Here is a 15,810-nt window from a genome sequence, read left to right on the forward strand (position 1 = left end):
CGACGGACGTTTGGTCGCCGGACGTTTGGTCGCCGAGAGTTTACTGTTGAAACCAGTTCTCAAAATTAAATTCATGAGAGAAAGGTGAATATCTAAGAGACTTTAATATCTAAGTAGTTTAATATCTAAGTACATTTGACTGGCAACTAAAAGACTGGTGACCAAAAGACTGGCGACCAAACGTGTGGTCACGGCGAACATGCCCCGTTTGAATTATATCGGCAAAGATCATTCACAATTAGGAATATTTATTTCTTAAAAAGATTTCAAAGATCTTTCTTAACGACAGACTGCTGCTGCTGACGCATTCACGCACATTCTCTATGTACTGGTAATGTTTTAAAGAAAATGCATGTCAATGCAGCACTGTGACTTTGTTGTTTCTAACGTTTTGCCGGTGAGTATTACCACAGTGTTTGCTCCGGGTCAACCTGGAAATCCTCTTAACATTCCAGTATTCTCGGTCCAGTTGTAGGATTTAGTTGCCTTGTGGTTCCTTCCTTTGGGGACAATATTTTATTCCAGTCCTCCATGATGTTCTGATGACAAAAAAAACAACGAAAAAAAAAACAAAAAACGACCAAAACAGGGCAGATTATAAAATATCTATTTTACACTTGGATGTGAGTAATTAAGATTATAAACAAGCTGGGCTTGTGTTAGAATTCTCATTCCATGTTATTTTTGTGTTCCTCAACATGCTGCTTTAAATCTTAAATATGATTTTTTTTTCTTTAAAAAAAGTGTGTATATATATATATCATTACCATGACTGAAAGGTTAGTGGACAAATGTCATGTGACATTCGCCAAACAAATTAACCAATCACTGTTATTCCTATTTAAAAAAAAAAGGTTGTTTTTGTGGTCTCTGGATTTCAAGGTGTAATTATTATACATTTCATTAAAATTAAGTAAATGTGGTGAAATAGTGTTAAAAGAATCAGAAAATGACTGACAAAGTAATCTTAAATGCTGTAATCTTTTATTCTTTTTATTTTCAACAACAAAATGTCAAATGAACATCAGGGGCATGTATGAATTGCATTTGTTTCAAATAGTACTACAGTACTTAAAATGTGTTGTATGACATCTATGTTACATTTCCTCCCGGGAGGATTAATGCTGCGTTTACAACCTTTTGTTACACTGACGAGTTTCCTTCTCGAAAAGGTGATTATTTTTGTCCACCTCAACCATGGTGAACATCCTAAGTTATGACGTTGTAATCATTGTAAAAAAAAAAAAAAATCATTATTTATAAATAACTTATTAATTAAAATTGTGTACAAGACTTTTTTTTCTACAGCCAACATGTACTTAATACACATAAACTTGATTTACTTTTGAATCAATTGTGATGAAAACAAAGTACATTAGGATTTTTAGGAAAATTATGCATCACCTGATTGGCTGCTTGTCATCTACTAATAATTCATATTTGCAGCAGGTTAATAAATTCAAGTATGTTCATCTAGAGTTCATCCAAAAATGGCACCAATGCAACTAATATTTCTTTCTTAACCGGACAAATAAGTTAAAAAAAGCACAAACTTTGTTTTAATCTTTCACTTTTCTCCCTTCACACTACCCTCCATTTCACTTGCAGTTTTTCCAGGGCTTTTTTTTTCATTTTTTCCTTTTTTTAAATCCTCGGCCCGTCTTCTTAGCATCCAACATGTGGCACGTGGGCTATCAGAAGACCAGCAACTGCTTTACCGCCACGCCCGGTTGAGCAACTTAACTTCAGCCAATCGCTTGCTTATCATGGTAGCAAAGAACAGCGCGAATAACACGCTACTGATTAGCATGTAGTCGTAGTCATCTTTTAACACGTCGAATTGTTTCGAGGGATAGACGCGAGTCTGGTAGATGTCCAGACCGTACGCCACCACCTGAAAAATTCCGTTCAAATTGACATTTTCATTTTATCTCAATAATCACGCGTGAGCCAAACAAAAGGGGAACTCACCAGACATGTGGACTCCAGTCCAGAGGGGGCAGTGTAAATTCCTCGCACTCTTGATACCGTTTGATTGTAGTTGACAAACCATTCCGTGCGGATGATTAACTCTGGAGAGTATGGGATTAGATTCTCTTCCCTGTAAATGATGACAAAGTAAGAAAACGACAAAAGGTATTTTGTTGACAATTGTAAACAAAATGTTTCTTTCTCTCGCTGATTAGCCATTTCATTTGATTTCAATTGTGAACATTCCCTCAAAAAGTATCTAATGTTGATGGTTTAAAAAAAAAGATCACATTCATTGAGGTAAACTGTAATACTAAACACATTGCACATACTGATTACTAACATATGTTTTCTAAACGCATCTATTAGCACAATGCTAACAGAATACGCATTTCAAGAGCTAACAATACAGGGCCCTTTTTCTTCGAATGGCTATCTCTCATTGGCCAAAGAGGGTTCCTAATGTTATGGAATTATTTTTTTTTTTCAACCGCTTATTAGAGGTAACTTCATGGTAAAATAATGTTACTATTAATCACTATTTCCCCAAAAATATGGGTCACTGATTTGGATGTGTATCGCAGTCAAAAATGGCTGTTTTCACGCATTTAAAAATGTGAAACAAGTATTTTTCTAAATATCAAGTTAAGGGGACGATTACAGACGACAAACTCACCGGCTTTGCTCGGATATTATTTCCGGCCTTCGGGGGTCCAAGAACATTTTGGGCAGTGACAAAATTCCACCTGACGGCAAGCCAACTGTGACAGAAGACAAAAAGCTGATTTCAGTCTCAAGAGTCTAAAACACGGAGACAAAAATCTCAAATTGTCACTCACTGAGCAGATGGCGGCTGGTGATGCCTTTCTCGGTCAGCGTGGCCTCCAAAGTGGAGATGGACGAAGGGAATATGTAAGACTGCTGCAGAACCTGAGGAGCATGAGGCCGATCCAGAGAGCTGAACACGGTGCTGTTGTACAACTCGGTCCCTTCGTACAGTTCGATCACCGAAAACTCATTCCTGCGAGACTTGGTGCTCCAGTATTCGTACTGAAGACCCAGCAAAAGGTTACGGCGGGACGTTGTGAGGGAACGACGCGCTTCCGGATGAGGCTTACCACCACCCAGTTCTCGGAGTGGACGATGTGGACTGGGCCTTTGGCCTTCCGCTGAACGGCCTCGTGGATGATACGACCAGTCACGCCGTCGATCAGCATGATGCCGATAAAGCTTCGTTCCTGGTGGGAGTCCGTGCTCTCGCTCACTACTGCCAGTAGGTTGGGATTCAGGTACTGCGGTCACGTGACAACAATTCAAATGTCTGGATTAACTTTTCGGCTGTCATTGTCGGAAAAAAAACAATGGAAATATCACCGCAAAAGTTACAAACATCGCCAATGCTTCTGAGCCAATGATGCTCGGACATTTGGTCGCCGGTCTTTTAGTCCCTTTTGGTCGGCGGTCAAATGGTGACAGATAGTTTACTGTTGAAACCAGCTCTCAAAATTATATTCATAAGAGAGTTTCATATCTAAGAGAGAGTTTCATATCTAAGAGAGAGTTTCATATCTAAGAGAGAGTTTCATATCTAAGAAAGAGTTTCATATCTAAGAGAGAGTTTCATATCTAAGAGAGAGTTTCATATCTAAGAGAGAGTTTCATATCTAAGTAGTTTAATATCTAAGAGAGAGAGTTTAATATCTAAATACTGTTTAATCTCTAAGTGCATTTGACCGGCGACCAAAAGACCGGCGACCAAACGTCCGGTCATGGACCCAACACGGCAAAAGAACATTTTTGGAGAAGTTACCAACCTTATAAAGGACGCTGCGATCCCCCATGACTCTGCCCTGAGAGTGCACGTGCTCATTGGGCCTTTTCCCTTTGACCGAGACAATTTTCTGCACCTCTATGGGCATGACCACTTCCCATATCAGCTCCGTTGACAAGTCCTAAGCATGAAAAATCCAAGTCTTTAACTACTTAAAGATGTCCAGTTTGCTTAAAATGTACTCAATTGAGACCACTTTATCCAAGGCTTTAGTTTTTCAGCGATAACTTGGCAGTAACACAGAAGTCACTCACCGTTCGCAACCTGTATCCGGACAATCTCCCCGGGTTTGAGTCCACCAGGTAGAAGAATATGGAGGAAGCCATTTCCTGAAGCTGCTGTAAGACATTCTTAGTGGAAGGGAAGGCCGTCACCTGTGACATAAGAAGGATAAAATTGATAAAAAACGTGACTCCATGGCAACGAAACCCAAATGATCATGAGTGCCGTATTTTCACGACTATAAGGTGCACTGCATTATAAGGCGCACCCTCAACGAATTATACATTTTATATTTTTTCCATATATAAAGCACAATGGATTATAAGGCGCCCTGTCTATTTTAGAGAAAATTTCAGACTTTTAGGTGCGCCTTATAGTCGTGAAAATACAGTACCAACGTGCAGTCAAACCTTGTACTGATCGTCAACAAGTAGTAAGACTTTAGCGTAATCCTGGTCCATGAGAGGAAGCATGAGTGACTGAAGTATGGGCTGAGGTAAAGAAGGAGGAGTAACATGGCTCTTCTTCCCAAAAATGGGATTAAATACATGGAGTGTGGTCAAGCCTGAGACCTGGTGGGGGAATTAAGCATAACATCAATAAACATCATGGCATTTTCGAGAAACATTGGATACGGCAAACCATTTGTGGCATACCTTGTCCTTGATGAGCAGTGTACACTGCGGAGGGTGAGGGAAGTGAGCGGTGGTTCGTTGCACCATCAATTTGAATGCCGCATTTGATGGGACGTTCTCCAAGTAGTGCTTCCATAAAATGGTGCCGGTCTTGCTGTCAATGCCGAAGAGCTAGCGAGGAGGCAAGTTCACAGTCATTTGAATGTCACTCATTCTTAAGCAGCACAAGGTAAGCAATGTTCCCTCTAAGCTGCGCACATGCGCAATTGTGCACTACTCTGGTCTTCTCTGCGCAGCAGCAATCATATGGCGGGCAGTAAATAAAATCCAAACTCATTTTTTGTTTGTTTTTTACGCATTTCCCCATGATGGCACCGTTTACTCGGCAGCCAGTGGCAGTAGCTCTGTCCACTCTTATATTTTTTGTGTTTTACAGCATGTTTTACATGAAAAATTAGAGGGAACATTGACATGCACCTGCTTAGGGCAGGTGTGATACTGGTGTGCCCATAACGAGCAATTAAGTCAATCACACTGGTACTCAGTACGCTCAGGGAGGTTGTCTTTCTGTCCAGACCAATGAAAAATTAGAGGGAACATTGAAGGTAAGTAGTATTGATTAAGAGGAGTACCTTTCCAGATGCAGTGACCATGACCATCATTTTCTGCAAGTTGAATTCGTCTCTGGACAGCGTCTCAATGCTCATGTCGTTTTTGACCTGGCTGCGGGGTTTGCGCGCATCGTAGAAGAGCTTCCACAGGTGAGCGATCCAAGCTTGCAGTAGGATGAGCTGGGAGGACAGCCGCTTCAGCACCATGGACAACAAGCCATCTTGGATACAAGACCATAACAGACTAAGATTGATGGAAGCCCTGCAGTTTCTCACACACAGCATATTAAGGCTGCCGCCATTTATCAACAACTCATTGATTATCAAGTTTTCAAAGTCAATTAACCAGTTAGAGATAATGTTATCCTAAGTATTGTCCAAATACTCTTTTTATTTAAAGTCTCTTAACAGTAAATATTTTTGTTTTAGTTATTCTTAACTTTTTTTTAACCGTAAACAAATTGACATACAAATTGTTTAGTTTTGTTTACTCATTTTGTTTGTTTGATTATTTGTTCTAGGAAAAAAATAATTACAGGAGGGTTTATTTTCATTAAAAAATGTTTTTTTTACTATATTAAAACCTGTTTGCAAATATATATTCCTAAGGATTTAAAAATGACAAAAAATAAAGTTATTTTTATTTTATTTATTAATATTATTATTTAAAAAAAATGCTTTATATAGGCTGATTAATCAACTCATTGCAAAAATAATCGGTCAATTAATCAATATTTAAAAATATAGTTTAGGTCAGTCCCACTAGTTCATGTGATGAATTTTTATGACATCAATTTTGCTTTCAGTTGATAGAGGACACAAAATGCTAAACTACTATGTCAACATGAATCATTTTACCTTGAACGGCTGCATTCGTTCGAAGCAATAAAAAGGATAGAAAAAGTATATGTGAAGCTAAAAGCAGCAAAATCATTGACAAAGGTCTATTAAGCTCCATAAGAAGCGGCGGACACATTTACCAGCTTTTTTGCCAAACTCTCCCTCCAATTCGGCCTGCGTTCCAGTGAGGGGTAGATCCACCATTTCCATAGTAACCACGTCCGAAAGGGACTCTTCTCTAGTCCACATGACGCGCCCTGAAAAAAAGAAAGATTCATCTTGATAGGGGGAAGCTTGTCATTTTGGACTCACTCAGCAACAATAATGTATTCATAACAACAACAAAAATAGCCACATTTAATGTAGCTTCAATACCTGGCTGTTGAATGAAAGTGAGAGTGTGGTCTTCCGTCTGTAGCATGACTCTGTAGCCAACAGAGTCGTCTTTCTTCAGAAACGTCTGTACATACAGCTGAAAGATGGAAGAAAAACAATGACGGCGATTGGACATCCAGTCTGGTAGGATTGAGAAGATTGCCAGCGTCTCATCAAATGTAGTGACTGAGTTTAAAAGATGACCTTACCTTTTGTGGTTTGCCACTATACGGATCAATGTTAACATTGACAGTTGTGTCAAGAAGTCTCCGTCCGGTTTCAGCACTGAACAAGTTAACGCTGCAAGCCTAAGAGAAGAAGTGATCACTTTTTTTCATACACAAACAGCATGCACCCTTAATATTTAAGACAGTCTTGTTATCGATTGTAGAACATAACCCATGAAACAAGACCATTTTTAAACACTACATTCAGTAGTTGAGCAAAATTAATTTAAAAGTTAAAACTTTTCTTTCCATACTAATAATTTCATTTCCCTCAACCGCAATTAAAATGCAGCAGTATTGTGATTTACAAAGATAAAAATAAATCATAATATCAATATCTGAATCTAGATCTAGATCTGAATCCAAATCTGAATCCGAATCTGAATCCGAATATCTATCTGAATCTAAATCTGAATCTACATCTGGATCTCTATCTGGATCTCAATCTGAATCTCAATCTGAATCTCAATCTGAATCTCAATCTGAATCTCAATCTGAATCTCAATCTGAATCTCAATCTGAATCTCAATCTGAATCTCATCTGAATCTCAATCTGAATCTCAATCTGAATCTCTATCTGAATCTCTATCTGAATCTCTATCTGAATCTCTATCTGAATCTAAATCTGAATCTAAATCTGAATCTAAATCTGAATCTAAATCTGAATCTCATTCTGAATCTCTATCTGAATCTCGATCTGAATCTCGTACTGAATCTACATCTGAATCTCGATCTGAATCTATATCTGAATCTCTATCTGAATCTCTATCTGAATCTCTATCTGAATCTCTATCTGAATCTCTATCTGAATCTCTATCTGAATCTCTATCTGAATCTCAATCTGAATCTCTATCTGAATCTCTATCTGAATCTCTATATCTTGGTTGTTTTTGCCTTTAGTGATAAAACCATGCATAAACTCACCGTTTTATTCTTTGGTGACATAACCGCAAGGACAGTTTTATCTCCAGTGGTGGAAAAGGAAGCTAGGTTCACCTAGAAATACATAGAAATTGAAAACCATGGTAAGACTAAAATGATCCAGAGACACTTTCAATTGTGTGGAGTGGCCCTACAAGATGAATACATACAGGCTTGAAATCTCTCAGTGTGGTTATCTCTCCATTGTTGAGTTGGAGAAGCAGGTAATGGTCAGAACTGAGCTGAAGGAGGAACTCATAGAGTGGGTGCTGAGAAGGATTGGGCTGTGTGGACACTAACACTGGTTGGAAGTCGGGTGTAACATCGAGTCCAAGGGACTACAAAGAGGGATTTATTAAAAATAAGACAGATTAAAATAAGTAACAATGAAAAGGATTTTATTATTTCACTTAGCCGAATACCTGCAGTGGGATTTGGGTCATTTGTGTCTGGGAGTGAATGTCTAAAGTGTAGAGAGAGGCCGAAGCAGGGTTGACACATGTCAATATTCCCTTGCCCACCATCGCACAGCTGACTTGGATGTTAGACAGCCAAGGTGCTTCGACTGAAACCTGAACAAACAAAGAAACAAAATCAATAATACCTTATCATCAGGAAAGTTCAAAGTATACAGTATTCCGCCTTTGGATACAGATGTCAGTTTACCTGCTTGATTATCTCTCCATCCTCCACACTGTAAGTGACAATAGCAATGTGGGAATGAGGCAGGACTCCCAGGACATACACTTCACCAGTTCCTCCAGAATAGACAAACTGGTAATCCACTGTCTCACTGGAAAGAGGGAAAAAAAGAGATTTCGTATGCATAACTACACAATCCAAAGCTGCACAATTTATAAGAGCAAACTGCAATTAGTGGGTACATTGCACCATAGGCTAGCTCAGGGGTGGGCAAACTTTTTGGCCCGGGGGCCACATTGACTTTAATTTAACTTAGATTTGACAGACGGGTCAGCACAAGATACGATACATAGAAAAAAGTGCATTCGTTAACAGTACATATGTAACATAAACAGAAAAAAATAAAAAAGATAGAAGGGCTGTAAAACACATCTATGTGAAGGCGCCATCTTGGGTAAAAAAATAAATAATTCGGGCCGGATTAAAAAGCCTAACGGGCCGCATGTGGCCCACGGGCCGTAGTTTGCCCATGGTGGTCTAAACATTTGAGGAGGAATGAAATGACTGCATACAAACCTGTCCGGAAGATTTTCAACCCACTTTTGGTGACCATTAGAAAGATAATGAAGAGACAAGGCAGTTTTCTTCAAAACAGCCACATGTTTCACTGTGTCCTGCTGCCCAACAAAACAAGCTGCCTGGAAACTGAAAAGAAAAAAACTACTATTGTCAAACAACAATCTTCACCACCATGAAATACGTAATGGAGCCATCTATCACCTGCCAGAGTCCAGAACCATCTCCCAGTTCAAACCACCGACATTTATATCCCAAGAACGTAGTATTCGGCCATTTCCCACCACCACCACAGCATCTGAGAAGCAAAATAGTATTTCACCAAACAGACTATGAAGTACAGCAAGCTTATTTTGGATGTTAAAGTCACCTTGGCCATGATGTAGAAGTGCATCAATACTTCCTTCTGGTCCAGTCTTATCCACATGGCGCCAAACTGTGAGAGAAAAAATAAACGCTTTCAAAAATGAAAGCCAAACAACAATAACAGATTCATAAAATACTCACAAAGTTCTCCAGTCCTGATGTTCACCGCAGCAAAAACATTTTGTTCAGTTGCTAAAATGACCTTTTTGGATGACTGCAGCTGGGCATCAAAATGGCCAAAACGGACATTTCCAATATATTGCTGTCTCCTGTTAAGGGCACACAGTTTTTGGATACAGGTTGGTTAGAGAAAATGCAGAGAAAACTGGAGAGCTGTTTCAATACGCAAAATGTCAGTTAACCTGCAAATTTGAGTTCAAAAAGCGAAATGTTTACCATGTTTTCATTACCCCAAAATGGAATAAGCTCTTCCGATTCATATTACAAATATGTCATAACATAATAGTCATTTTATTGAGTTGAGTTACCTTGAACAAAAACACAATCAAATGCAGCTTCTAAAGTCATATACTGACAGTAGCTACAAACATATTGTAATTATTGACTACTTATTTATGTATTTTTTATGGATGATTTATTATACTTGTGTAATGACAATAAAATCATTCAATTCAATTATTAATGATTTAAAAGAATAATGGACATTGGTCAAGGTGTCACTTAAATACAATTTATCTACTATAAAAATACTGGGTACTTATTGTAAAGTAATCTCTCAAATATATTAAAATCTGTATGAATAATTCTAAAATACACAGAATCGAATCTGAAAATGTATTTAAGTTTCATCTTCTGAGGCAGGGGTGCTTGAGTATATCCCAGATAACTTGAACAGCAGGCTTATTTTAGGAAAAATATATTCAAATATTAATTATTAATTCGCAATTAAATTAATAAAAAATCGCCTGATAGACTTTCATGACATATTTGTGTCCATCCAGTGTATATTTTCAGAAGTAATGACAAATAATGTGCAAGTTCTGATCAGTAACAATCGGATTTTATAATAACAACAACATCAAACTAAATAAATAAGGTATCGAAATTATCAGCCGAGATGCATAAAGGAAGTACTATAAAGCACATATACTGGACTACCCTGGCAGGTGTTAGCATTAGCTTTTTTCCCCAAATTAATTTAAAGATTTTGCAAAAGGCACGTCTTTCTAACGTTTTATTTATTGTTTATTACCAGTCAAATTTTCCAACTTGATCCTCAAAGACAGCATCAACGGTGAAGAAAAACATGATCAGTTTAAACGTTATTATAAAGACTTTAGCCATTGCTACAGCCAATTTCGCCCTGCACTCCTCGCCACTGTCAGCAGGAAGTCGGATAGAATCACTCTTAAATTCCGCTTAAAGATATCTGCTGCTGCCTCCTACAGTTTGGGGGTTTATGTAGCCATTATTTTTAAAACAGAATTCCAAAACACATTAGTGCAACGTCACAATCAGGCCACACAACTTGTTTTTTTCTCTCAATGTTAAGGAAGGATTTTCCAAACGTCATCTAGGCGTTATTCGCTAGATTTCGTTCGAAGACTACACATCTCTTGGACTACAAGTATGGTGACGTATTGACTCGTCAAATTTTGCATTCTTTTTTACAGTCAAGAGTTGAGCTGTATTTCAAAAACTTTTCGAATTGATAACTTCCCCAACTTTTAAAAAGCCAACATTCACCTTGATTTTCCCCAACGTATTGATCGCACCAATGTCTTTGTGACTTGACCCCTTGTCTCTGAACGTTTCATTGGCAATAACAATATCAGAAAATATCAAGGTAGGGTGGCCTGCAACACATTGTACGTAATATCTCACGATTTGTGACGTGAATTAGAGGGATAAATTGAATAATCAAAAAATGTAGAAGGGTGGTTTTGGTGTAAGGCGTTGACGGGCTGACAGCGCCCCCTGTGAATTCCCGCACTCAGTTTCATTTTCCTCTAACTAGTTTTTTCTATGGGATTTCAAGATGGCGTCAAGCGGAGGAAATGGGGAACACGAATGGACAGCGGCTGTCCGGCCGCTATTATCGGCTTCGTACACCGCATTTGAAGCGAAAGAACTACCGCAGCTTATTGGATCGATTATCAACAGGTAAGCGCCCGCGTTTGCTTAAACGCCGGTCGCGTCCACTCCAAGAGTTGCTAACATGCTAATGTAGCATTGCTAGTGTAACTGGATGGGGAAACGTCAGTCTCAGCATTAGCTTTGCTACCGTTAGCGGCTAGGCGGCTATTTGAGCTTAACTTGCATTGGAATCAAGTCAGCTGCTGGCGTTAGCGAATATAACTATTTGAAATATCACATAACGCGGGACATATTTTTATTTGAATCACAAGTAGATTTTTGAACGTGCATTTATTGAAGGATATTCGTGTGTGTTGTATACCTTTATAACGTAACAGTAAATTGTCAGAAAATTCTGCTTCATCATTAGCTAGCTAACCAAACATTACTAATCAAGTTAGCAAACGGCCTGCCATAAGGAATGCATAACGAAACGAGGACATTGTTTGTCAATGACATGACAATGTTTATCGCTAAACATGGGTTTTGAATGACGAGGTAGTCCTCTCCGATCTAACGTAGGTTTCCTGTAATGTCATTTTAGTGTTTTGTCTGCGCCCTGAACTGGGATAGTGTGTGTTAATGATGGCAGGTGGGGCCCCATTTATCCTCCTGAAGGAATTCTGTATAGTTTATTTCCCCTTAATATCTAAAGTCTAAAAAGATGATCTGTGACAGACCGCTAAATGTAATGTTATTTTTTTAAAGGTGCGATTTCTTTTTTTTTGGTGTCACTTTTGTGTTTCCATAGTCACTACTTGGGATGGGAGATGATAATCTCAAGGAGTTATTTAACCTTACAGAAACAGTTGGCATAACATTGGCATCTTGTCAATCTTTCAAATACACTTGTTTGTAATAAAATTCAAGGTTAAAATTTTGCTGGTTCGCATGTTTTGTTCACTCTTTCACCCTACGTTACACTATCATCAACTCTATGTCCATGCTTTTTGAAAGAAATTTGGAGAAATGTTGAAGGCTGACGTTGCTAGAAAAGACATTCGTTGGAAAATATTTCCTAATAATAAGACAATGTCAAGCATTATCTTATAAGCATAACAGGTGGATTTTTGTATTATTGCAAGCGACCTTATTGAGAATTAACTGACAGGCTAATTTGGTAAACCTTTGTTTTTATACCTTTATCTAATTTGAATGTATATTTGATATCTTTCAACTATATATTCATTTATTATGTATATTTGTGTCAGTTACATTCTTGGATTTACATGAATGTGATATTGCTTTTGTACTTGTCTTGGGTGCAGATTTTTTTTAAGGTTCATTTTAGCTTTGCCTAAAAAGAAGTTTATTTAGTGCTCTTGCTTGTAGATATTTTTTTTTATTTGTTATCGTTGCTTGTTGGCTCATGGAATTCAGGTATTCAGAATTCTGGTTGTATATAAGTGATTTGGTGATAATAGGTCGGTATGTAATTGGTCTCGGGCCAGTGAAAATGCTCTTGAGCTTATTTAAAAAAAATTAATCCTTGTGATCTGTCAGTGACTGCCCTAATGTATTGAATGATTGGAATTTTCTTTTGCAGCGAATCTGATATTCTTCTCCATGACAAACAGTATGAGCCATTCTACTTGTCATTTGTGGCTCTCTCTGCACATTACATCACCACAGTATGTGGGCAAAGTATGTAACATCCGTAATCTAATAATTATTAAATCTACCCTTTTGCAGTTATTTATGATTCTCAAACTTTTTTTGTAGTACCAAGGAATCAGCTTCTCTCAGTTGCCGCAGCATGCAAGGTTCTGATCGAGTTCTCTTTGCTGCGCCTGGAGAACCCAGATGAAGCCTGTGCAGTGTCCCAGGTAAATTCAACTACTGTAGTTTCACGACTATAAGGCGCACTTAAAAGTCTTAAATTTTCTCCAAAATAGACAGTGCACCTTGTAATCCAGTGCGCCTTATATATGGAAAAAAACAGAAAACCAAAAACGAAAAACCACCACTGTCGGATATTAAAAAAACAAAAACGCCTGAACTGAAATAATACTGTTAAATATGCAGATGCCATCTTAGTTTACAAAATCTTCCATTATATAGCTCCTCCCCCACTGCAAGATTTTATACAAAAAAAATCCAAAACATCAACAATGGCTGGCTCCAGAGGTGACTGTGTAGTGAGTGCTTCATACCTGGAAGTCAATAGCAATGACCGTATTTTCACGACTATAAGGTGCACTTAAAAGTCTTAAATTTTCTCCAACATAGACAGTGCGCCTAATAATACAGTGCGTCTTGTATATGGAAAAAATGTCATTCATTGAGGGTGCGCCTTATAATGCGGTGCGCCATATAGTCGTGAAAATACGGTACTAAGGAGCAATTTGATTTTTTGATGAAAATCTATTTTCTATCATGTTGTAGTCTAGTTGATTTAAAAATATATTTTATAACCTTGTGAATACAATTTTTTTCCAGAAACACTTGATCCTTCTAATAAAAGGACTATGCACTGGTAGTAGCAGACTGGACCGCACAGAAATTATTAATTTCACTGCAATGATGAAGTCTGCAAAGCTGCCACAAACTGTTAAAACCCTTTCAGATGGTAAGTGTTGTGTCCATATTTACTGAATATGCCACCTAAAAATTCTCAAGAGAGGCATTTTTAAAAAGTTCCTCCTTTTCAGAATGAACCTCGTGACTATCCATTCAAGAAACTGTCCCATTGATCTCACTGGACAATGACATTGTAAATACTAATTCTAAAATCTTCTCTTGTGCATTTTTTCCAACAGTGGAGGATCAGAAGGAAGCTCCCAGCGCTGTGAATCCAGAATTGCGACACAAAGAAGTACAGATGAACTTCTTTAACCAGTTAACTTCAGTTTTTAACCCCGACCTCAGCACCGTTTTGGCCCCTTCAACTCACATGCAGGCAATGATTCACATGAAATCTCCATTTCTAAGTATCATTAATGTATGTAATTATTATTATTATTTTTTGCTTTACAGGCAGACAGTGATTGTGACGAGCAGACGTCCGACCAAGCTGTCCAGGCCAAATTGAAGAATGCATTTATCTCGCAGAATGTTTCAAGCTTACAAGAATTAGGTAAGTAGACAGTGAAAACACTGGGATGCAACACAATCAGACAATTTTTGACTACAATAGGAAGTTTTTATGAACAATTGAAATCAAGTCACCATTGTTGGAGGAATGTAAAATGCAATTTGAAATACCAGTTTTCAATTTGGAAGTAAACAAACCTCGAATAAATTTTGAGGGAAACAGAATCAGTTACAGGGCTCTCCACTACATTAAACATTACCTCAAGAAATTATGCTTTATGTAATTTTAATGTTTTTTTTTAACCTTAACCTTTGACTCTGTCCTCGAGAAACTCTAGAGAGGACCTCTGATATTCCACTTAGGTGCAAACTTTGAGGGCTTCTTTTTTTCTCCTCAGGTGGGTCGGAGAAGTTACTCCGAGTGTGTCTCAACCTGCCCTATTTCCTACGTTACATTAACTGTTTCCAAGATGCCGTGTCAGCAAACTCTTTCTTCATAATGCCTGCCACGGTTGCTGATGCCACAGCGGTCCGCAATGGGTGTGTTTATGTTTTTAGATTTTACCATGGACAGTTTTATCTGCCAATTTCCATCTCATATGAATAAGTAACAAATGTGTTCTACTCTAACCATCCACAGATTCCCTTCACTGGTGATTGACGTAACAATGGCTTTGGACACACTCTCTTTGCCTGTACTGGAGCCATTGACACCAGGCAGATTACTGGATATGACTGTCCTGGCTTTGAGTTGTCTCTATGCTGGTAGGTTGATCATTTTCTTTATAGTGTTTCAATGATTTTCATTGGTTTTACTCAAATAAAAACCTATTATTAACTTGTTATAGGCAACTTATTGGCTGCCATTGGGGATGAATGAGGAACTGAATGAATTATTCATTCCCTCATTCATCAAATTACATTTGTGGTTTGCCAAATTTTTGTCCTTATTTTACCAAAAACATTTGTGCTTGGACCACCAAAACCTTCATTTTTGTTGGTGTTTAACTCAAACAATTTGTTTTTTTCTCACTTTTTGTATGTTTTATTCATGAATAAAAGAGAAAATAAACCCCTTTTGCCTTTAGGTGTGAGTGTGGCCACATGCATGGCCATTTTGCAAGTAGGAAGCGGCTTGCAGCTTCGCTCTGGCTCCACTGGAACCAAAGAGGAGGACTATGAAAACGACGCAGCCACAATAGTCCAAAAATGTGTACGTTTTATTACTTGCATGCTCATGACTTATTTATTAGCAACAAGTCATTGTTTGTTTGACTGACGGCCATCAATTGACTTGAATTTGTGTACTGTAATGTTTTGGAAACAGTTGGAAATCTATGAAATGATTGGTCAAGCCATCAGCAATTCTCGCCGTGCTGGTGGAGAGGTAAGCATCAGGGTATTCCCCAATAATGCACTGCTGATTTTCTATGAATTTCAAGTCCATGCTGCACTAGATAATA

The 15,810-nt window shown here is 38.1% G+C and overlaps 2 protein-coding genes across 2 annotated transcripts in view; one reads left to right on the top strand and one right to left on the bottom strand.

Annotated features, from left to right (window-relative positions):
* Positions 1-962: 962 nt before the first annotated feature.
* On the bottom strand, positions 963-10,709 carry emc1 (ER membrane protein complex subunit 1). Its single transcript, XM_077732312.1, has 22 exons — positions 10,431-10,709; positions 9,359-9,486; positions 9,222-9,287; positions 9,056-9,149; positions 8,852-8,980; positions 8,300-8,426; positions 8,056-8,205; positions 7,804-7,971; positions 7,637-7,708; positions 6,695-6,793; positions 6,486-6,582; positions 6,251-6,367; positions 5,292-5,491; positions 4,681-4,830; positions 4,435-4,596; positions 4,057-4,176; positions 3,786-3,923; positions 3,090-3,263; positions 2,811-3,021; positions 2,648-2,732; positions 1,972-2,101; positions 963-1,894 (listed from the first exon to the last, which is right to left on the bottom strand). The coding sequence occupies exons 1-22, from the start codon at positions 10,520-10,522 to the stop codon at positions 1,715-1,717; spliced, it is 2,889 nt and encodes a 962-aa protein (XP_077588438.1). The 5' UTR covers positions 10,523-10,709; the 3' UTR covers positions 963-1,714.
* Positions 10,710-11,200: 491 nt separating this feature from the next.
* The window catches only part of ubr4 (ubiquitin protein ligase E3 component n-recognin 4), a 41,054-nt gene continuing 36,444 nt past the window's right edge, over positions 11,201-15,810 (top strand). The window contains exons 1-10 of the mRNA XM_077732325.1: positions 11,201-11,341; positions 12,861-12,958; positions 13,037-13,140; positions 13,754-13,883; positions 14,074-14,225; positions 14,297-14,390; positions 14,746-14,887; positions 14,988-15,112; positions 15,436-15,560; positions 15,675-15,734. Of these exons, the coding sequence (XP_077588451.1) occupies positions 11,217-11,341; positions 12,861-12,958; positions 13,037-13,140; positions 13,754-13,883; positions 14,074-14,225; positions 14,297-14,390; positions 14,746-14,887; positions 14,988-15,112; positions 15,436-15,560; positions 15,675-15,734 (1,155 nt within the window). The 5' untranslated portion in view covers positions 11,201-11,216. The remainder of the gene's footprint in view (positions 11,342-12,860; positions 12,959-13,036; positions 13,141-13,753; positions 13,884-14,073; positions 14,226-14,296; positions 14,391-14,745; positions 14,888-14,987; positions 15,113-15,435; positions 15,561-15,674; positions 15,735-15,810) is intronic.

Source organism: Stigmatopora nigra, chromosome 1 (genome assembly GCF_051989575.1).
Source record: "Stigmatopora nigra isolate UIUO_SnigA chromosome 1, RoL_Snig_1.1, whole genome shotgun sequence".
NCBI classification, from domain to species: domain Eukaryota; kingdom Metazoa; phylum Chordata; class Actinopteri; order Syngnathiformes; family Syngnathidae; genus Stigmatopora; species Stigmatopora nigra.